General features: G+C 30.5%; 1 protein-coding gene across 10 annotated transcripts in view; it reads left to right on the forward strand.

Annotated features, from left to right (window-relative positions):
* The window catches only part of LOC143255253 (uncharacterized), a 108,587-nt gene that overhangs the window by 73,404 nt on the left and 9,918 nt on the right, over positions 1 to 25,265 (forward strand). For all 10 annotated transcript variants that reach the window (XM_076510631.1, XM_076510639.1, XM_076510635.1 and 7 more), the window contains 8 exons: positions 96 to 242; positions 1,585 to 1,780; positions 2,558 to 2,661; positions 7,741 to 7,879; positions 14,368 to 14,645; positions 18,594 to 18,833; positions 22,893 to 23,091; positions 24,309 to 25,031. In XM_076510631.1, coding sequence (XP_076366746.1) covers positions 96 to 242; positions 1,585 to 1,780; positions 2,558 to 2,661; positions 7,741 to 7,879; positions 14,368 to 14,645; positions 18,594 to 18,833; positions 22,893 to 23,091; positions 24,309 to 25,031 — 2,026 coding nt within the window. The remainder of the gene's footprint in view (positions 1 to 95; positions 243 to 1,584; positions 1,781 to 2,557; positions 2,662 to 7,740; positions 7,880 to 14,367; positions 14,646 to 18,593; positions 18,834 to 22,892; positions 23,092 to 24,308; positions 25,032 to 25,265) is intronic.

Raw genomic sequence — 25,265 nt, forward strand, 5'->3', positions numbered from 1 at the left:
GGAAATTTCAGAGAACTTTTGTTTAATTTTTAGAACATCTGTGACATTGTATAAAATAATTTTGACTAGGTGTTTAAAAATATTAATTATAACAGGAAGACACTGTTGAAGGTTTGCAAAGTTCAAGTCAAGAAGATATAAGGTGGACAAGTGAACCTCGACCTTGGAGTAGTACAGACTCTGATAGCTCTGGAAAGCCCAATAAACAGGGAATTAAAGTAGAGGGAAATTTTAAGTGTGAGGTAAAGACTGTAAAACTGAAAAGCGTTTTCTTATTTGTTCCTGAATAATGCAGTATTAATCCTTTTAAGCTTTAACTTTGTACGTTTTTCCTAAAGGTGGAGCCAGTCGATGATTTGCAAAATATTCAATTTTCAAAAACGTATTTTCACCCAAAACTACATAGCTGGTTTTGTTAAATTCATAATTTTTTTATAGATTTTTAAAGCTTGTTAAAATTTTGGTTTTGGAAATTTCTTTACTGACTAATGAGCAAATTACTTCCCATATATATATATATATATATATATAGAATTACGTTTGTACTAAATTTTCATTTTAATAAATAAAGCCTCCTTGAACAGTTATATTTTATGAAATGTCTAACTGAATTTACTTGCACTAAAATGTTTAATGGAGTCATTATCCTGTTTAGCAGCTTTGAAATGGATTATATTGAACTATTCATTCATTTTTCTTTTTTGGTAACATAGCATAATGTTTAGGAACAACAAGGTATCTGTTGGTCCTTGTTGGCTTTTCCCATTCACTAAACTAAACTGTTGTAACTTTTACAAAAACCTTGAGCCAACTTTTATCATTCATATAGTTACCAGACTTTCTCTTAAACTCATATAAATTTATTGCCTCCACAGCATCTGAAAGCAGCCCCATTTCAGAAGCTAACCATCATGTTAGAAAAATTAAACAGGGTTAGCTAAAAATAATTCTTACCTTGCTCAGATTTTTAACTTGTTTCTTCTAACTGTTCTGACTGTTAAGCATGAAAACTCGTGATGCATCAACACTGTCAATTCCTTTCCCAATTTAAACACCTCAATTAGATCCTTTCTATTGCTTCTTTTTTTTTTTTCAAGAGAAAACAGTTTTAAAGATCTTAATGTATTTCTGATAGGTACTTCCTTCTTCTCAAGTGTTTAAAGTTTTTTTCCTGACTTATTAAAATCAGTGTAATGGTAGAATAATTGCATTTGAGTTTTTCTAATAGGTAAAAATTTTAATAATTGTTTTAGTTTTCACAAAAAAGAATTAAAATATGACTTGCATGCTACTTTTATGATATTTATTATTTTTATAACTTATTTTATATATGCACTGAATTGTAAGATATTATTTGAATTGCAGATGAAAATGTTGTTAAAATTGACTTTACCCAACTAATGATGCAATGGAGTTTTTATTCATTATAAGTTTTAGTTGTCTAATGCATTAATTTATATCAGGTGTTTGTGGATAGTTTTTTTTATAGTAGATGTATATGTTAGCTTAAATTATTTTGACTGTATCTTGTATATTCAATTTCTTTTGAAAATATATGGTTAATACACTATTGTGTATTTACAGGGAAGCAGCCAGTACACTACCACGATCAATAAAATTCCATTACTAGTTAAGTCAGAATCTGAGACAAAGGATTTGTCTCCTCCAGTTGAGGAAGTCAAACCAGTTATAACAAAAGCCAGTAGTTTTGGAGGAATATCAGCTCCTACAAGAGAAGTTCCAGTGGAAAAAATATCTCTCTCTCAATCATTTAAATCAGGTTAGGATAATTTTTAAGTGTAACCAGTAACCTAACCAAATAAGTTTCTGATTTTAACATTTTGGTTACTTTTGTAATGATAACTAATGAATACTCATGAAAAACAAGAAATATGATACTCAGCTTCAAAAATTTCACAAACCATCCTGCTTCCTATTTTCCTCCCACTTCAAACACAGTCTAACTGTGATATTGTTCATGTATATATTTTTATTTAATTATTTATTTGTATGTGCTACTTGGGTGCTTATTATATAAACCAGTTTGTCTTTTTGGTTTGGTGAAATATAAATATAGTTTTTAAATTAATCCTTAAAAGTGTTAATTGTATATTCTTGGGTGTTGTTAGTCATTATATCAGTGGTTAAAACACTACAGCTGGTTTGTACAGTTTGATAAAAGTTGCTCAGTGCAGCACACAGTTTTTGGAACTTAATACAGATTTCTTTTGATGATGAACTTCTTAAAAATTGAATAAAATTCCTTCAAATCATGACTCATCTTTACAAAATCCCAGTCTCTAGTAACATTTTGCTGTTTAACTAGATAGGAATGAATGGTAAGGAAACCAGATTTTTGGAACTCATTGGAAAGAACATACTTGATATAATGTAAATAATTTTATGTAGAAAACATCCTTGGTCAGATCTTTTATCTTAGATTTTTGTTTTCTGTTTTGTAACTAAAGTTTTTATTGCATCAGTAAACTAAAATACATTATATAGTTCTTTGAAATACACATTCTAAATACTAATGATTTTAACATCATATTTGTAGAATCCATAAATACGCCAGTTGCTTCAAGTTCATATCTGCCTAGCAAAATCAGTTTATCTCTCCCAGTTGTAGCTACCCAAACATCTGTATCTCCCACCAACCAGGTGAATATTTTGGTTTCTATTGTAATTTACTGCTTGACAATATTTTTATCATCATGCAATTTTTATTCCTTGTAACATAATTTATCAAATTAAGAAAACCTTTCATTTGCACATCAGATGTGGGTGGTTGATGCATTATTACTGTTTCATCATGCTGTGTACCTTTACGTAAAGAATTATCTATTGGTAATAACTGTTACAGCCCAGGTTCTTCTGTGAATTCATGCTCATTTGTTCAAACTGAATAGAGATCTATAAACTGCCTTAATTATTGAATACAAGCTTTTCTTTATATTTACCTATTTTGTGAAATTAATTAGATGATGTAACAACAATATAGAAATTCTGATGTAACTTAATTCACAGATCTGTGTTTGTTAAACAACTATTCAGGAAAGCTTAGTTTTCAGGTGAATGGTTACGTATAGGTTACTTTATGACATAGTATATAGCTGTTAAAGTTCAGAAACATTCAGTATTTATCGTGCTTTATGTTAAAACTGTATGTATGCTTCAAATGAGATGAATTTTACGTGTTTCTTTGTTTTTGATTGTTAAACAACTATTGAGGAAAGCTTAGTTTTCAGGTGAATGGTTACATATACGTTACTTTATGACATAGTATATAGCTGTTAAAGTTCAGAAACATTCAATATTTATCATGCTTTATGTTGAAACTGTATGTGTGCTTCAAATGTGATGAATTTTATGAGTTTGTTTGTTTTTGAATTTCACACAACGCTATGCAAGGGCTATCTACACTAGCCTAGCTGTCCCTAATTTAGCAGTGTAAGACTAGAGGGTAGGCAACTAGTCATCATCACCCACTGCCAACTCTTAGGTTACTCTTACCAACAAATAGCAGGATTAACTGTCACATCATAATGCCCTCATGGCTGAAAGGGGAAACATGTTTGGTGTGATGGGGATTCAGACCCATGACTCTTGGATTATGAGTCGAATGCCGTAACCACCTAGCTATGCCAGGCCTTTTTATGAGTTGTTAGTTTTTAAAATGTAGAAATGGCTGTATATATGAACAAACTGAAATACCCTTTGTTTGGGTTATGAACTTAGACAAGTGTGAGGTGGATGTTAATGATAAAAAACACAAAAATTGTAACTTTCACATAATTTTTTTTAAAACATAACATATTATTAAAGTTTTTGTATAAACTTCAAGAACTCACAATGTATATGGTGTGTTTTGTAATGTCACAAGGTGAGGTACTCATCCTTTGTCCATGTTATGAACTTAAACAAATTTGGTGGTGGTTTATATGAAAAATAACATAACAAAATCCCAATTTTTACACAATATTTATAACATAACATATTACAGGATTCATTATTACCTCACCAAATGTTTTATATAAGCTCTAAGAATTCAATATATATATAGTTAAAACATGATGTACACTGTATTATGGACAGAGTGACTTGGTATGAAAAGGTAATGACCATATTAGTTGTGGTAGAGGTATTTTCTGTTATCCACTTTCAACACCCAGCTCTTAATGTTCTTCCACAGTGTTTTGTAGTCGTTAGTTGAAGTGTTTTACAAGATGAAGTTGTAAGGTCACAGGTCAAAGTAGGAAGTGTGTATAACTCAAAAAAATGACTCTTCCTATCAACCTTATGGTGGCTGTTGTAGTAGAATTTTCGCCTGTGTTTACGTATTATCACAATAATGGTGGCCTTTTTTTTTCCCCATTACATTCCTCCATAGAGTGTGCTAGAGTACTCTTGAGATATATCAGGCACTTGTGTGATCTCCCCCTCCCCAAAGTGTGTGTGTTATAGAAAATTTAATAAAACTTTTTTTTGTGTAACAATGTGATGCTATCTATGAATGTAGTTAACATTAACTTCTGTCAAGGATAATAAATCTGCAACAAAAGCAATATTGGTGGGTGAAGGGGGTTGTGAACCCTCATTAACATGTTCCTTGTTTCAAACTATTATTTCACAAAGTTTGGTTGAGACTGGTAACAGGAAACTGTGGTACATGTTTTATTATTGAATAGTGTGTTTAAAGAAGCATTACTTATTTTGATTGTGCAAAACGTACTTCCATTGCTACTATTGAAAATATTTAACACACTTGTGTCCAAATGGGTACAGTTTGCCTCAAGGGTAATATTGCATCGTTCAAGTAAAAAAATAGTACAGAAAATGAACTTGTGCTAATTTTCACACACATTAAAAAAAAGCAAAAACTTTCAAGCTGAAATTTATAAAGTAAGATAGACTTTATTCATTTTATTTTCTATAAGGGACAAAAATGAAAATTGCAAGTTTTGATGTAGAATTGATTTAAGCAAATTTCCATGAAATCATTAATATTTGGAAAAGCTCTGATCTTTTTCTTTGGATAATATGGTATTCATAAAGTATTGATTTTATGATGGTTTGGAACAGAATAATGCTAACTTAAATGCATGAGACACTTTTATTGTTTTGGCCAATAACTTTTTCTCAACCTCAATTGTAATGGGACAGTTTTCTGTATTTCATCTTCAAAAACTCTGAGGCTGCTGATTTCAAAATGTCATGAATGCTCTTCCCTCATTCTTTTAAACTGTAAGAGTGCTACTAATGCTGTAAATTTAGTAAGGTTTTTGGAGGTCAGATCAAAATGACAAAACGTTAGTTTGGTGATATGTTAGTAGAAGAAACATTGTCTCTGAACATTTCTCCACACAAGGAAAATCATGATTGTTTTTTAAAAGCTTTTTAATATTTCATACCTCATTCATGTGAATTATACTGTTTTTAGAATGAACTATGTGTTAGGAAAAGTTTTTTTTGGAACAAAACAAGTTAGGCTTAGTTAAATAATTTTGTATTTGTGTTTTGTTATTTCATCCAAGGCCACAGTGTTAGACCTAGATTGCATTAATCTTTATTACTTTAGGTAACTGCTTAGGTGGACAAAGAACATCTTAGAAAAAAATTTAAAGTGTGTATATATATAAATAAACCTAAAACATTTAAAATTTCTTAATGTATATTAAATGAAACCTTCTGATCAACAGCTTTACAAAATATTAACTTCCATATGATATTGATGTTGTAAACACAATGAAACTGAATGTATTATTATTCAAAAGGAAACAGAGATAAAATTTACAGCATTGTAAGAAAAACCTCTATGTGGTAGTTTTCAGAAAACTATAGGAAGTAATATTAAAAGGTAAAAATCTACAACAAAGATAATTTTTTTCTTTAAAAACTATATTGCAATATTTATTTTTCAAAATTTCAAAAAAAGAGTACATTAGGATTTAATTAAAACAATTTTATATTGAAATGTACTTCATAATTTGTTATATTTAACTAATACATCATAAGAAATCTAAATTAACAAGTCATGTTTGCAAATTTGTTACCTACTAGTGTTTTCATAATTATGTCGCAAGATTTTCAAATTCTTCGACTTGTTTTCTCTCAAATGTCAGTAACTGTAACATATTGCAAGTATTTAATAGTCTAAACTTTTTTTACTTTCTGTTTAAGAGTGCTTACATCAGCTTTAGGTATTTAGTCTTTGAAAATGGTACAGACTGAGAAGTTGGATACATGGTTTGTGGTTGTTATTTGAAGGTGACTTCTACCTTTTAGTCTACTTCCTAAAACTTCAGAAACATGTAGTAACAGATATTCTTGTTATTTTTTAATCCTATAAAGCCATGAAAATTTTGAAGTGATGGACACAATATATTTGTATATGACAGTAATATTATTGTTGCTGAACCAAGTATTATAAAGTTTTGGTGTTGATTTCTCAGTTTATGAACAACAATATATATTTAAATTACTAGCACATTGTTCAGTTTCATTTTAATTACATTTGCATTCTTTAATTTTGTTTTTTTTTTATTCCTAAATAAATTGGTCTTTTTGACTTTTTGTGTCTGTGTAACATTTCTTGTATTTGTTTTGTATCTTAAATTTATTCTCATTTTGATGCAATTCTCAATATTTATATGTTATTAGACACATTTATTGAGAAAAATCTTATTTCTTATTTAGGAAAAAATTTTCTTCAAAGCTCATAAAAAATTCTTCACTAAAGTTATTGACACTTTGGCTGCATCCATTTTTCAGTCAAACTGAATACTTGCCAGTAATTACCTTTGCACTGTCAGATTACTTATATTCAAAAAGTGTATGTCAATACATTATTTGACTGTAAGTAATCTGACAGTGCAAAGGTAATTACTGGCAAATATGTTCACTCTCTATGAAAGAAAAACTTAACCAATGCTCAAAAATATAAGGATAGAAAATTTCTAACAAATGGTGTAGACAAGCTAGCCCATAATTATTTTTTAAACCTATACTTAAGATTACTATACTGGTTCTTATTGCCAGCTAAATTAACAAAATTATGTATAGGAATGTTTGTCAAGTTCAGGAACAACAAATAATCTCAAAAGGTCATAGTTATACAGCTTTACAATCTATATTAAATATTACCTTTAGGTCTAAGTCATTAATTTCATAACAACTTTCATATTTCTGAGCATTGGTTAAGTTTTTCTTTCATAGAGAGAGAACGGTTTGTTTACTCTTCATCCAGTTTATGTTAATTATCCAGTATGTAATTTCATAATATGAAACAGGAAGAAACATAAGGTTGTTATGACAGAGTAGTATATAACACACCTATAATTTATAATTTTTTGTTGAATTAGTATAGATATTAATATCAGATATTTTCTTTGAGTTTATATCCAAATGATAGAATAGACTGCATATCAAGTCCAACTTGTATATTGTTTGTTAGTTTTTAAATTGTTCAACACTAGCATCTATAATTTTGAGTTACACTTTATAATATTTCCATATTGGTTGATATGGCTCCTGCTGGGAAACACAAAAGTTATTTACACAACCTCAGTAAAAGGTAAAAAGTTGTAGTTTGATTTCAAAATATTGTAAATGGTGTATTCAATCTAAAAATACATAAGTGATTGTTATGTTGCAACTTATATTATCTAAGGACTGTTAATTTATTTATAACTCGGTATAATATTTGAGTTGAATATTGTTTTCCCTAAATTATATTTTTAGATTTCAATGCAGTTAACTTCTACCAACCCCAGTGGGCACTCTGACCCTGCTGTACCATATTCTAGTCAGCCTTTAATGTGGACAATACCTAATGTTGACTCCTTACCCCCTGGCACAGTAATCATGAACCCACAATTAGGTAAGTATTTTATCACCTTATTATTTAATATTAATACATAACATTTAAATATAACCCATGCTCTCCAGTGAATTTGATTTTTTGTTATGTGTGTGTATATATATATTCCAATCCTTTGGATCACCATATCTCATTTCAGTCACTGGGTGGTGGACAGAGACTTTTCCTCCAGACTGTAAGAGTGTGTTCCTTTACTCTTAGATGAGAGGGTAAATTTGAGGGCCCTTCTACTAGGGTTCCTGGATGTTTTTTCCAGTTACCAGTAAGAGTTGCACCAGCTTTTGCAAAAACATACTTGTAATTTCGGTTCAGATCTGACATGAAACTGTCCAGTTTAGGAGTGCATGGCTCTTCTATTTTATCAATGTCAGTTTTGTATATTGTTCATGGAAGTTAGTCCACCATCTCTTCGTATTTTCAAATGTGGTCCCATTCTAAGTCCTTGGCTGAGTATAGGTTCCATGTCATCTCCATAATTCCAGAAACAAGCAGAACACTCCTTGTTTACTTGGTTGGGGAGTAAGAATGAATGGTCATAATTCCAGACCAGATTAATTTTGTTCATTTGGTTGAGTATGGCATATGTGATCTGTCATTCCATGCCTGTAGCTCTAGTCACCAACATGTGATATTGGTTCCATGATCCCTCAGTTCCAGCCTTGAGTTGTGGAGCCTTGATTATTTGATTGTGCTGGCCTAAACTGATGATTACTTATATTCTATTCCACCTTGAAATGGGAACTAAGTTCCAGGTGGAAAGCGTACCTTTTCTAGATATAGTGAGGTTCCTTGGTTTTGTACCATTTTTTATCTTGATACATTGCTGTTCTATGCAGATGCTTTCAATACGGATTATGAGTGCACCAGTCCCTCCACCTTTTCAGAGTGGAATTCTAGCTGTAGTATCAGCAGATAGTAACTCTGTTTTGGTAGTTAACATTTTTGTAACCCAAACATTTATTTCCAATAAAACTTGCTTCTCCTGCCCTACCTTCTCACTAAAAGCTGCTTTGTCTTCTGGTACTTTTATACAGAACCTAGATAGAGAGCACATTGAAGTTGATGGAGTATTTTGCAAATTAGAATTTACTTAAGGCATTCAAGTGGGGGTTGTAAAAGATTGGAGTAAGTATTCTCAATACTTAGATGGACAAAGAATGAAAACAATGGAGATCAAGAAATTGCTATATTGTCAGTAAAGGTAAGTATTACTGGAAATACATTTTCAGTTTAGGAAAATGTTAACTTTCCAGCAAACTTACATCACAGTTATTTTATTTGACTCCCAGCCAGTTTATGAAGGATGTTTTTACAAAGAAAACATGTAAAAGTGAATCTCGTCTGTTTTTAACACATGATTAATAAAGTAAGGTACTTTGCTCAAAGTAATGAAGATTTTAATTGGGATTTAGAAAAATGGCCAACTTTTTTCTTTTTTTATTTATTTATTTTCATGATCCAAACACTAGTAAAGCAAAATTTACTAGTCATTTTTGTTTATCAAAGTACCAAAGGAAGTTTCATTAACTTTCCAGATAGGGTACTCATATATTTAACATACAGTTTTTACCTCCATTGAAATGTTTCCAGCCAATCTCTCAGAAGATCAAATGCTAGTGTATAAATCCACTGTCTCAGTTAGGTTATTTAATTTCCTAAATGTCCTTGTTTTTCAACTCATTTTAGTTCTAAGGCTGATTAAACAAAAATTACTATTGCTTATACTCCTGTCAACACCTTTGCTTAGGGCTATTTTGAAATGTATATAGATTATTTTAATTATTGATAAGTGTTTGCAAAGCAATCCTTTATCATGTGTTTTCAATACATAATTCTCAAAATATTAATCATTCCTTTCATTATATGTTTTAGACTGTATTTCTCTATTAACATTTTGCATGAAAATGGGATTGTGTCTTTTAGTTAAAATTTGAAACTAAAGCAATTGGAAAGATTGCATGTTTTAGTCTTGTCACTCCTTTTTGAGGTTGCATTCATTCCTACTGGATAATTCTTCTAAAATATGGAATGATCAATGATTCAGATCAGTTTTTGTAGTGCTATAATGAGGAGTTTCAACTGTAATGTGCCCATGAAATTTAGTATAAATCCAACCACATTTTACAGTTATTAACCCAAAGCCACAAATATCCTATCTCCCCATTATAAAGAAAGTGATCCAGAATCTGGATATGGACCCACCATTTTCAGGAGACAAGAAAGACATCAAAAAACTTATTTATATAATGTGTAAATGTCCATGTACAATATGCATCTTTTACAATGGTACCATTTACTAAGTTGAGTTTCAGAAATTTACTTCCTTGGTACCAGGACCTAAACCTCTATTCAAAATCCTTTTGTATTTAATTTCTTTAAGAATTTTTACATTGTCTGATCAATGATATTTAAAGAGATTACCACATGTTCTGCTAAGGCAAAATATGTCATTTTTAATTTATCAATAACATTTTTGTGTTCTCTGATTTTAAGTTTAACATTTCTGTTGGTCTGTTCTATATAACTTAAACCATAACTGTAAGAAGTTTTGTATATTCCACATATATCTTTTACTTCAGTTATATCTTATACATCATTAATAATTACTGAGTAGTAAAGATTATTTGTCATTATTATTATCCTGAAAACATTACCTATTTTAGTTGACTATGCTGAAACATGTGGCAGACATGTTTTTTTTCTAATTTTCCTTTTCAGTTCTATACAATTTGGTACATTCAAATATTTGTAATTCATTACAGTGTTTTTTTTTTATTAATCTTATCTATAATAGTCGGTTGATAAATTCTATCAGTTGCTATATGTTTTAAATAATTAAATTGTAACATTAAACCTTCATTATGTGAATTGAGATAATAAAGGTCTTATGTATAAAATACAAACATTAGGACATTTCCTGTCATAAAGAGTGAGTAGATCTTGCATGTAGTGCCATGACAACTGAGGATGGCTTCCTGTGTACAGAAGTAAAGAGAAAGCCACACTTTCTTTTTACAGAAACATCTAAAAGATTTAAACAATCCTTCTCTTCAACTTCTAAAGTGAATTATATCATAGGACTGATTGAACCAAGATGCTTCTTAACATGCTGTTATCATGCTTTAATTCACATATCATACCTACACTTCATGTTTCTAGTGCACAAGTATCAACATCAAACATGAAAATGTCTCCTAAATGATGTGATAAAAGTGACCTCATGGGCAAACCTTCACATATTACTGATTGAGATAGTGTAAACATACCAAAACAAGTAAAATTAAAGAATTAAACATAAGAGAATTGCTAGAAATGCTTTAAAAATATTTTCAGTAGAGATTTAGGTCCTGGTGCCACAAATGGAAGCAAGTGTTGTAACTTGTACACATAGATATACCTGGTATATATATGATTGTCTTTTGTATTTCTTGTCTTCTGATCATAGTGGAGCATGTTCCATGAAAATGATTAGAAAGTTTTCAGTCTTATATTCCTGCTTTTAAGTTTATGCAATAAATTATTGTTTGTGTTTTAAATATTGGACTTGTCAACTTATTATTTTTATTAAATGATCAACATTTGGTATATTATCAGTTTAATTTGAAAAATAATATATAGGTGAAATTTTTAAAGAATTCAAGTTTGTTGTTAATAATTTTTTTTGTAAAAATAAGTATCAAGATTTTTAACTTAATCTCTTGTATAAAATGTTTGTTAAAATCTCAATAGATAAATGGATTTATAACAGCATGAAAAGAAAACCAATAAATGACACGAAGTGTCTTTAACGTTTACAAATCAAAGTCATGTTAATTACTACAGCTTGCATGTGGATAATGTAATTGAAATTGATTACCCATAGTTCATTATGAGGTAAATTAAGGTGAATGAATAATAGTAACACATTCATGAAATCTAGATTTAAAATTGTATAGGATCAACAAGTAAGCTACTTCAAGTATATAACTGTAGCATATATTTAATTACCAAAGTTGTTTTGTCGATACTAGTGAAATAAGTTTCTACAGAGGATTGAGTATATTAAATTAAAAGGATTGTGAACATGGAAATCAGCAAGTCACATTAAAACCGAAGTAGATATGAAGTCATTGTATAATGCAATATATTGGTATTGTATTATTTTTGCATTGTTTGGAATTTATAAGTAGTTCAATGTTGTCAAACATTTGTCACTTTCAGAATGGTTATATAATGTGGCCCACATTATAGTATGCAAAATAATCAACAAGGATATTCATCTGGAAATCACACCAATAATTTATGGGTTCTGTAAGATAAGGATACAAATTATGGCCCCCATTCAACCATTGCTTCTATCAAACAGCCCAAATAGGTATTCACATTATTCTTTATGAAGACATGCTAATCCACTTGACAGATTAAGCACCAGTGGATTTCTGTTTAATAGTACTGTTAAAATGGGGTCTAAAAACATGGTGCTTGTACATCCTTTAAAGTCATTGAAATTGTGAATGGACTTGAAAATTGTTTGAAAAGGGGTTTTCTTTTTTGCGAAAGTACTTTAAAATATTATAATAGAATAGTATCAATATATCTAACTTTGATGCATGTTGTAGAGTTGAACACAATGAATAATGTCTTTCTTTTTAATCTACATTCATCTGTTGAACAAACTTTGATGTAGATTTTAGCTTCCAAAAAGTGTTTGAAAAACATTCTTAGAGTGCTTAAAATGTTCTTGAAACATGCTTGAAAGTAATCTAAGCAATTCAGTGCAAACCAACTATTGTTCTTATAAAATAAATGGATAATGTAAAGCAAGAAACTAGTGGTGCACTTTGGACTTGACAGGCTTATGATTGAATTTTTTTGAAAATGAAAATAGTGCAGTGCTGGTTTCAAGTATAGCTTAATTAGGTGTAGCAGCATAGACTGTAATGATGATGTAAGGCTTCAAAATCATTTTAATATAACATATTCATCCTTTTGTATTCAAATTATATACTCTTCAAAAAAAGAAACACAAAAGGCAAAATATGAGACAAATTGTTAACAAGGTTATTCTGGGTAGTTCTGTATGACATGTGTGAAACTTTGCACATTCACTGCTGAACATCCAAAGTCTGCAAAGGCGAAGTCCACGCTCACTAGATGAAGTTTAACGTCACTCAACGTCAATAACGAGTATGCCCCCCGTGAGCATCAATAACTGCTTGGCATCTCCTACCCATGGAATCGACGAGATGACGAATCACATCCTGTGGAATGGCTGTCCACTCAGCCTGCAAAGCTGCTGCAAGCTGAGGCAGAATCTGGGGTTGAGGTTGTCGCAGACATCAGTCCAACTCCTCCCAAAGATGTTCGATGGGGTTTAAATCTGGTGATCTGGAGGGCCAGGGAAGAACGTTGATGTTGTGGTGTGTCAAGAAGACAGTGGTGAGTCGGGCTGTGTGAGGACGGGCGTTGTCATGATGAAAAAAGTTGACGTTCACCATGATGGGTTGAACATGGGGCCTAAGAATCTGTTCTGAATTGTACGATGGCAGCCCACATCATGATGCTGCCACCACGTAGTTTGCTGCGTGGTAAACACGGATTCCCTTAAATGTGCAAAAGGTCTGTTCTGGAATTGTAGGCGATGGCAGCCCACATCATGATGCTGCCACCACCAAATCTGTTGTGCTTCAGTCAGTCTTGGCGTAACTGTATTGTGTGTCGGTGGCTTAACACTGAGCTATGGAAACCGAGAACCCGTCACTTTTATAGGGATTTTGCACATGTTGCATTTGCAGAACATGCAGATCTCTGAAACAGATGTATTGGACACGAATGCGGCTTTTGGCAAAAAATAGGATCCATGTTGTTTTCTTCCGAACATTTCAAAGTGCACAACTTTTATTGTCATTTTGGTCTGACAATCAGTGCCTTAACACGTGTAACATCACATACTCTGAGCTTGTAACGTTATTACATATATTTCTCTTTAAAATAACAAAAATATCCCTTTTGCATTTCTTGTTTTGAAGAGTATAGTTTCTTTAAGCACTTTTGTACTGTGGAAAATTCATAAAGAATTTCTTTTATGCCATTTAATTTTCCCATAGTTGATCAATAGATTTTATTTTTTCTGTAAAAAAAAACAATTTCATATTACTGTTATGCAGATTGTATTGTAAATTGTGTCAGAAATTAATGTATAATGTACTAGCCAGATGGATGTACTTGATGGATATTCGAATGTTTATATAAAGCCTATAAAAGTTTTTTAATTTCATGTCCTCCACATGTGAAACTTCTTAAGGCTTAGTAGCCTGTGAAAAGCAGTGATCAGGTACAAAGGTCATAATTAGAAGAGATAATTGTTGACTTTGTTATTTATTGAAATACTATTTTAAAAATTTGAGTCATTAAGTTTGGTATCAAACTGTAGGTTACAATTACATTTTTCATATTTGTCTTGTTTTATACAAATAACATCTAACGTATATGGAATTGTTCTTTTTTAGGAATTCCATACGTCAATCCTGATGGATCCTTATTTCGATGTAGTTTACCTGGAACTCAACAGCTGATGGTAACTCCTATTGCCCAGGTGCCTGCCACATCTAGTAATCAACAGGTACCTGGTTCAGTACCCTCTGCAACATTACCACGAGTGCAACAACAGGTGGCATTGTTTTCTCCTAACCCTGCTATAATATACATACCTTGTATTCCCACACAATTCCAACAGCCTACCCAACCTACAGGGCAAGTGATCTCAGATCACAGACCTCCAAGTCTGGTAAGGTCTAGGTGTATTTGTTCCTCAGCTATCTGATAACAGTATAGTCAATTAGTAAATTTAAAAAGATCTAAAAAGTTTTCTGATTTATCTGGATTCATGTGGTATTGTGAGATTTTGCTCAATATTAAAACTAAGTTTAAATATAAATGAGTTATAAAAAGTTGTGGAATATAAATTTCATTTAAGTGATAAAAATTCTCAGTATGTATGGAATTTTTCTTACATAATATTAAAAAAAATTCATGAAATGAATCAACATTATATTAATTGATGAATTTATTGGAAAATTGAGTCATAATAATTCATAACTTCATAAAATTGTAAAGGGACAAAAAAGAGCTTATAGTAAATCATAGTAATAATTGTAAAGATATTTAATCCTTTCCATACAAATGATAGGTCAAAAGCTATGTCATCCAGTTTGTTGACTTGCATTCAATATTTTATTCAATTATTATTTTATAAATTTATGTTTTTAAGTTTGGTATCAAACTGTAAATCATAATGCAGTTTTTCATATTATAGATTATGTAATTTCTTAATGTAAAAGTGATTATTAAAAACACACCTGAACCTCAATTTTTATGTGTAATATGTTGAATACAGTATTGGTTCAAATTAGATGTTGGTGATGTAAAAAAACAAAGTTTATAGCTTTTTATGAATTATGAATTCAAATTACCAATATTGAAAAACTAGAATATAAAATAAAAACCTCTTATATTTTCTGTTTATTGAGATATTGTTAATATATTAAATAAAATAAAGTGGCTCTATCCACCTCTTTCCATTTTTTGAAATGGTCCCATATGTTCACTTGTTTTTATATATAGCTTGTGAATAACCAGTCAAAAGCTCAGAATGTTCCCAGTTTGTTGTACCAGCCATTTTCAAATATCACAGTGTTGTCATTTTGATGATGACACTTTCTTTTAAGACAAACCTTTGTGCTGGTAATTTGAGTTTTTTAGCCTGTTTGAAATTTCATATTTTTTTAGATCCAAATAAAGCTTAGTTACTGACATTAATAAATTGTAATAATCAACATTTCAACCTTCTTCGGTCATTGTCAGATTCACAAAGAAAGGAGGAGGTAACTGACCGATAGCTGACCACATAGAATTCACTACGATGAAGACAAACTTCATGTTAAGTGACCACAACTATATACAAATATATGGCTTAAGCATGGGTAACCCAGTATCACCAGTTCTAGTCAATATTTTTATGACACAAGTTGAAACACAAGCAATTAACACAGCACTACATCCACCACTATACTGGTACAGATATGTAGATGACACAATTGCGGGATTCACATCCACAGAACACACTCAATTTTTTCAATCACATTAACTTGATACATCCCAACATTAGCTTCACATGTGAACAGGAATAAAGCAATCAAATATCATTTCTTAACCTCAAACTTACAAGAACCGATACACAATTTAAAACAAAAATCTGCTGAAAAATCACCCATACTGGACTATTCATTCCTTAGGACTCAGCAAACGAAACAAAACAAAAACTCAACATACTAAGAAACCAAATAAGCACAGCCATAAAATTGTGCTTACCAGATAAAATTAATGATGAATTAGGCAAAATAAAATAATACTTCATCAACATCAATAAGTTTCCTCCACAAACCATAGAAAACATTGTATGCACACACCTAGACAAAAGGCAAAATCAACTAACATAAGTAAATATATCCCATGAATTAAAAAATCAGGAAACCATATACCATACCATACCATATATTCCCGACATCAGCAGAAAAATAACCAACATCTGGCAATAACTAGTAATAAAATATGACATTTCAGCTAATACCAAATTTATTTGAAAACCAGGCACAAAACTAAGGTCTGTACTATGTAAAAATTACACTGACAAACACCACATGAACATTATAAAATATAATGTGATAACTGCCACAACTTCTATATTGGAAAAACAAGTAGAAAAATGGAAACCAGATTCAAAGAACACAAAAAGTCACCTTCACACATTTTTGAACAATGCAAATCAAATAAACGCAACCTAACAATAGGAAACACCCAAATACTAAATAAATAAACAAACATAAATGCAAAATTAAAGAAGCCTTACTTATACAACAACTCAAACCGAAAATAAACCAATACAAAGGAACACCTTTATACCTATATTAAAAAATATATTCAAAGATCTAAGCACACCCTCTACGTTCCTACACTTAGTTACACAACCCCATTCAAACATGTGGTCAGCTATTGGTCAGTTACCTCTTTTTTCTTTGTGAACCTGATAATGACTGAAGAAGGTTGAAATGTTGTTTGCTCCTCTACATTAAAAAAAACAAACACTCAACCCAAACCAGCTGTTTTTACATATATAATAAACTGTAATGGAATTCTGTGATATTGATATGATAATTTATGATTTAAATCCTTGTAAAAAACCTAAAAAATTATTTCATTTCCCATTCTCCATGTGTGAAAAGGCTTAGCAACCTCTGACAAGCAACAACTAAGTACAAGGGTTATAACTAGAAGAGATAATTGTTTGCTTTATTTCATTATTTACTATTCTATGTTTTAAGAAAAATAAGTTTAAAAATTAGTTTCTTAATAGCAAAAAGTTGTATATGTGTATAATGTATTATAACTGAAATTTGACTATATTTTACAAAGTATTAATCTACTAAAACACAACTAAGATATTCTTGGATATGGTAACAAGAGTGCATGTGTGCCATGTCTTTGTAATTTCTGGGATATTAGCCAGTAATGGCTGAAAGGTCAATATAATAAAAAAAATAATAAATATATATATAAATGTATAATGTTATGAGACTTAATCAATTAGACTAAACATTTATGTTTTTGTGTTATAACTTGTAGTCATTTTAGAAATAAAAAAGCATAATCTATATTTATTTCCTAATTTTTTATGGTTGTTACAAGATAGGCAAAATTTACCAAATATGTACAGTGGTGTTGATTTTTAGTGAAAATAGCAGATAAAATGTACATTTTTTTCTCATGTTATAAAGATTTCACATGTGAAATTTGAAATTGTTCTGGTATAAAAGTATTTTTAATATTAAAATGAAAATTACTCTGCAAGTTGGATAGTTAACATTCTGAAATAAAAGAAAAAATTATGATAAAATCTTTAATAAAAAGTCTTAATAGTTAATTCATAAACCTAATATTTTGTGTATGAAAGCCTTGTAATGTTTACCTGAAAATTTTGTAAACATTTGCATACATTATCAAAAATCATAGTATAATTACACACATGGTTACAACCTGGGTGAATTCCACCCAACCCTAATAAAAAGATTAATGAACACTTCAGAATTACATACATTGACATAAAGTCAGTACACAAGATCACAGAAAAAGTTGCAATGTTTCTTTAAAAAAGGCCCTTTATTCTCTTGAAGAAGAATAGTGAACTACTTGAAAGCTCTCAAGTTTTGTGTCTCATTTAAAAACCAATGCAACATATCGACATATTCCACCTTCAATAAGTCTATATAATTTATATTAGTAATTATAATAATGATTGCTCAATTTGTTATTTTCATAGATTTGAACAGTCTTTGCATAATTACTAAAAATAATAACATAGATTTGCTGAAGGTGTGATATGTGTAATTCCAAAATGTTTGTTAAAGATGCTTACATAGATTGGCATGGTTCTGGTATTTGTTAGCATTATAATTATTATGAACTATAAAAATGACTACATGTAAAAGATTTTGAATTAGTAATATTCGACTCAAGTACCCGTTGTCAGCATAGTGTGTGTGTTTCAAGCATGTTACTGACTGCTTGTATCATTAGTTTGAAAAATTAAAATGTGTGTTTAGTTTAAGAAAATGTCACCATAATAATTACTTTGGTAATTAATTTAATAGTCTGATGAATTTCCTATTACTCACACAAGACACAGGACCGTGGTACTGTTAGAATACAAGACCTGACAGCACAGATGTCGAATCTGAGTTTCTCCCAACTTCAACCTCCCAACCAGATGCATGTATCTGAAGCAGGGCCCACAAGCATTTTAAGTGGAAACCTTGGATTAGGTGGAACAACCACTACAACTGTGGGTTTCCAGAGTTACCTTATTCCAGCCCCAAAGCCACAAAACACCATAAATTTGCAGCAATGTAATCAACAACAGGTTAGTTTGAGACTATTTTGGTTATTGTTTTCAGACTAGTTAACAGCAGTATTGATGTAGTGAAAGGTCTTTACTTGTTTACTTACTTACTTATCAAATTATCTTGTTAAGCTCTTATATGATTTTCTGTTGGTTTTTTTAACTTCATCACAAGAAAACAGTAGAAGAACTATTAATATTCACTCACAATGAGGTCAGTTTGAGCTGCTTCATAACCATTTAATACTCATTATATGTTCCATACTTTAACTATTACAGTATATGTAGTTTCACAAAATTTGACAAATTTTAGTAAACATTACAAGTCTGTTGTACATAAAAAATCGGATATTTTAATGAAGTATTTTTACTAACAATTTGTCTATTTCTCTTTCTCTTTCACTAGTCTCAATGCAAAGTGATTTCCATTTGCATAACCTCTGAAACCTTCTAAATAAACTTCAAAAATTTTTAAAAGTAAAACTATATTTTATTTGCTGATTTTTCTACCTTAACTTTATACAGGGTGTTGGGAAAGTCACTATGCAGTTTTGTAATCATATGTCTATTCAGTCTATTTCAAGCCAGCAACTGATAACTGTGTTTAGAAACAAAATAAGAAGGATCCAAGCCTGTATTGATGCCAACGGGGGTCACTTTCAACATTGTTTATAATGATCCTTCATATTTACCTCCTGTATTCTATATTGAAAAATGTCTGTTAATAGATATATAAGTGCACAGGGACTTTCCAAACACCCTGTACAAAGTTAGTTAAATTTGACCAATTTCAGAACCACCAAAAGAAAATCAAAATAAATGTAAAGTATCTATTTTTGTTTGTAGAGTGGCTTCGGATTGTAACACAAAACTACATTTGTTTATCCTAAACAGCTTTAAAACTTGTTACAGTATGCATCTATTTGTACTTAAGTGTTTATTGTTTCATTGCTCTTTGAACCCTGTCTAACTACTATTTGTGCCATTATAAGTTGTAAATCACTTTATGCTATTGAACTTCATTGCATGAATGTACCTCATAAGAAATTGTTATTATTTAATTTAATTTAATACTAACTAATCTAAAAAGTTTGTTGTTTTTACATTTGAGTTACTTTTATAAATATGCATGAAATAAAGTACTTACCTTGATCTTCATTTGTTTTTTGCCTTTAACTGTCAATGACAGTTAACCCTGCATTTTTTAAAATAATGTTATTACTGCACTAAATAATTTTCTACTTAACATATTTGGTGCTACATAATGAATTAAGTATCAAAAAAGTTATACATCCAAGAGCACAGTCATGGTGTTCCAAACTTGCAAGGCACAGGGTGAAATTTGACTTTGAAACAAAATTGTCTGTGACCCACTGGATATTTTTAATATTGACTTATAAAATTAAGAACTTAAAACTTATAAGTCATTAAAATATGGATATTTTGCTAGGCTTTTTTTATATACTTAGTGTAATACCATGATAAAAAAGTAGTTTCATTAAATTGTGAATGTAACTCATTAAGATCTTATGACATGCACAAAAGTACACTCTTAGTGAAGGGTTAACTTGTGAAATGTTTAACTGTTGTATGTGTAAAATTGTTTTTTTTTTTAATAGTGTAACAGTTGTCAGTAAGAAATCAACTCTGGTTTCATGTTCACATTGAAACAGATGAAGTTCCAACTACTAGAGTTTTCACAGTAAAGTACTCAATAAAAGTTGAAAAATATTGCACAGAATATATAGCAATTCCAATTGTTCATGGGAAAATATTTTTCTAAACAGAATATTATATAGGCTTAAAACATTGGAATAGATATCAAAAGTCTAAGTGTATTTACTACAACAGTTTGTGTTCATGAAGTGATAATTTTAATGAAGACTTTATTGACATTGTTAAAATGTTCCTCAGCAAGATGTAAACATTTAATAGAATTACAGATAATAAATTGAGTTTACTTTAAATATTAATATTATGCCCATTGCAAATTAATAGTTGTCTAGTCTCAGGATTTGAGCTCAGAGACCATGAAGGAGGGCTGCTGTTATAACATTAATATTTTGCTGGAGTCAGATTTTTGCTTATACAACATAACTTGTAGAGTAAAATATTTATGAAATGTATGAATTTTAACAACTGTTAATACTGTTAACTTATTTTAATAAAACATAGTCTTTAAAATTACAAATGAAAACTGCTACTACCAGGAAAGAAGCAGATGTATAAGTATTACATTTCACTGGTTCAAAATGAATAGCATCCATTTTCTCTGTAATGTCTCTTCACATCAAAATAATAAAGTATAACTTATTTATAAAGAACACACAAATAGGACTATACAGACAAAGGTTAATTAATTTACATGTACTGGATATTAACTAGTTTAATGTATTTGTGAACTTGTTTTTTATGTTACAAAAACTAGGTATTTCATTTTGTTTTTTGCAACTGACTGATATTTTTTTTTCTAACAAACCCGTGTGTAGACTTTTTCTCAAATTTTTCTTCTGCCTCCTTTGATCATAATAAACTTATTTTGTCAAGCTTGTACAATGAAGAAGCTTTTTGACATGGTTTTTACCATAAACTTGACTGAAAGAGACTGGCAATTCTAAATCAGCAAAACTGAAGCATTGTGTTTAGAGAATATAATCTGTGATCTTACTATACTCTGTAACTACTGTGCACATGCTTGTTTTATTTCAGATTCTGAATCATAGATTTTACACAATAACAACTTAAGTAAACAGTGAACAGGCTAGAAATCAGGTCTGTAGAAAGTTGACAAATATCAGCATTTTTTTTTTCCAAATAGAGGGAAAGTAAAAAATAATGATTTTTTTTTAATAATGAAAATTTTATATAGTGTATAGCAGACAAGCGGGTGCTGATTGAAAACCATTTTTCCTTTGAAAGGAGCCTAAAATAACATTTATATGATTTAGTATTTTGAAACTGTCAGATGAGAATAATGCTTTAATTTTTCCTAGAATATTTGTTTTGACATTCTTTCAGTAGTGTAATGGTGTTAAGTTTCTGTGTTCAAACTTTATAGCATTTTAATATTACTTCACAATACAGCTCAAATTTCATTTCTTGAAAGAAACTGCTTTAAATGAAAACATTCTTGAAGTATTAAGTTTCATTTGAACAACATGCATTTATAAATAGCAAATGTCCAATAACATCACATAAATATAATGAATTACAAAGGATAAAGGTACAAAACCTGTAAGAAATCACTGGTAAAAGATTTTAGTCTTTTGTATTAGTAAAACAGTAAAATATTCACATAAATTGTTTGAATTTTGAGTCTCCTTTTGTGATCCATTGAGGTTGTATGTGTATATTGGTCAGTTGTGTATTTAATTAATTTCTGTTCAGAATTAACATGTTAGTAACTGTTTCATATTTTGTAGTATTAGCCTTAAGAAGTTGCTTACTTACTGATATATACTTTTTTTGTGAAAAGTAAAAATGATATACCTCAAAACAGATGTGATGTGACCTAAAATTTCTAATTTGACTTACCTATGGGCAAAAGACAATAAGCTAAATATTGATCTTCATTGAGAAAGAAAGAAATTTCTGAATTTAGTAGCTGTGAAGTTTTACACATTTTAAATACCAGGTGTCTTTGTTCAGGAGAATTATTTTAGGGGAAAAATAAATAAAAAGTATTACTAGTGAAAGTTTAAAGAAAAAGTTATTTTCTCTGTTTGTTCAGTCATGTTTGTATTTTTTGCCTGAAATATATGTGGAGGTTTATATTGCTTCTTTCATCTAAAAATTTAGTGTTAGAACTTGCTTTTTTTAAGCTAAGCTACGTTTTGTTTGGATTGTTGATGTGTTTGTATAATTTTTCATTTGTTTTTGCAATGCTGCATCAAAACAAACAAAGCATGGTTTATAGTGTGTGAAAATATTTAGTACTTTGTCACATCTGTATTTTCATTCTTCATTAAGTGATATCTGTATTTTTATTGATATAGATTATATAATTTATATATTAATATATTATCTATTGTATAGATTTATATATAAAATAGTTGATATTACCATATTTTTCTCCATCAGCTTCAATCACCTCTTTTCCTTGTGCAACAACCATCAAGAAGCTCATTTAATCATTCTTTAAAATATGTCTATGCTCCAACATCCATGGTTCCATCTGGTCTTCAACAGACTCTCCCACCAGGCACAGAAAATATCAGTGTTGCACACCAACCACTTGGAGAGGTTACAGGACCTCAGGCTGTAGGTTCATTAATACCTGGTATGTCAGTCTTCATTGAAAATAATAGTTTTATCACATTTATCCTATAGATATGTATGTATGCACCAGATTATCTTTCTTAAATAACTATTTTGATATAGTTTCAAATAAGAAAGTTTTGTTCTAGTAATAGAATTTTCATCATTGTTGCTCTTTCAACCATATATTCTCAACATTTTGAATCCTTTCAACATGTGTTTTCTTGTGAGGCCATAGTCTGGTATAACCTCTAATGTTTCTAATTATTTTGCTTTGTTTCATTTTTTAATGAATACAGAAACATATTCTTATTATTTGGCACTGAATCAAATTGTCAGTTTTTTGGGATTTCTTTTTTTCCATAAAACTAGTTTGGACAGCAACCTCTGCACATGACTGGAAACTCTGTACAGATCTGGTTAAAACACTATACATTTTAATATATAAGTTTTTGTATACGTACATTAAGAAAGTTCATAGGTACCGTAGAGGTAATTCTGTAATTGGGGACATGGATCATTCATTCTGCTATTTTGAGCCATAGAACACAGATTGTTTAGCCATAGTAAAGGTATGTGTACTATGTACAGAATTAAATACTACTTTCATTTGGTTATAAATTCATCTATTTTACTGCTGCTCTCTCAGTTTAGTCCTTATTTGCATCACTGAGGTAATAAAATTCAAATGGCATCCATTTGTCCAGTTAGACTTGATCTTAAAAGACATCCACCTGAATATATCTATTACACTCACTGAAGTTGATTCATTCAGTTTCTCACAGCTTGCAACACCACACACTTACCCATAGATGGAATACACTTGCTCTCTATATATATTATTGTATTACTAAGGGCTCTTTCAAAACTTGCAGACCTCCAAACAAGACCTTGGCTTCACACCAACTTAAGCATTAACGGTAGTTCACAGACAGTTTTATTTTGCATTTTTAAAATTTCTTAATTGATTGTGATATGTCTGCATTGTGGTGTGAACTTAGTATACTAAAAATTAAAACTATTTTTAACATTAGATTATCTATTATTGTGTTCCTTAATTATCTGTATATCAACTTACTGATTTTAAATATCTTTTACAATTTCTTAGTTTTTTTAAAATTTTTACTTTCACTCTCTGCATCTGTGTGAACATGTGTGTAATTTTTCACATACCAGTATTAAGATGTATTATTTTTATAGATATTTTTATAATGTATTAAAAATTATTTTATCTTTCAGGCCAGCAGTTTATTGGACATTATTCAGGGGTCAACCTAACGTTCAATAGTAGAGAGAATGCTATTCTTGGAGGAGCTCCATATATAACATCTAGGATTAGTGGTAACTCAACAGTGTCTATCACAACCTCGTCATTTTCCCCAACTACTCATTCTTACAATGTGTACCCATATGGCAGTATGTTCATTAGCAACATACCAAGTGGAACCTCTGCACACACTAGTCAAAGCCCAGAGTTTATGTCCTCTTCAGTCAGTGCCATGCCTCTTTGTGTATTAACACCTAGTGGAATTGCCACTCCTATTAGTCAATCTCCATTGCCCCAGTTTACAGGTGGAGCTGTTGCCTCATCATTTCCTAATTTTCATCCTCAAACTCCACCTTCTCAAAATGGGTCTCAGGGAACCTCAGTTCCATTCATGGGATATTCAGTTTTATCTCCACAGCCACAAATCCATCCACCTAATCCTACAAACCTAACTCCTAGCACATCTAGTCTTTCCACCTGTGCAAGGTTTGCCCCTAATTTTATGTCCAACCTTCCATCATATCACCCAGGATTTCCTCTTGGTAGGAATGTGACAAACAGCATCTCTCCTCCACAGCAAGTACTTTCTTCCCAATATTCCATTCCTCTTCCAGGTGTTGATAAAAGAAACAACAACATGGTCTTAGGCAAACCTATGGAATCTAGTGGCAGGGAACAGTCTGGACAAAACTTAGGTATAAGCAACATAACTTTTTTTATTACTCTGTTTGTAAGCCTAATATTTAAGACATCTGCAACCAGATAGTGGCTATTCAGATCTGATTTGTGGTTTATTACAGTTACATTTGCCAAACTTTATGCCTTGAAGAGTTTAGCCAACCTTGTTAAAACCACTTCATTGGACACTTGCATGTTTCAAAAGCTAACCTGTAATTATGTATTTTAAAATTATTGTCTTTCCTTATTTT

This window comes from Tachypleus tridentatus, chromosome 7 (genome assembly GCF_004210375.1).
Source record: "Tachypleus tridentatus isolate NWPU-2018 chromosome 7, ASM421037v1, whole genome shotgun sequence".
Taxonomy (NCBI): domain Eukaryota; kingdom Metazoa; phylum Arthropoda; class Merostomata; order Xiphosura; family Limulidae; genus Tachypleus; species Tachypleus tridentatus.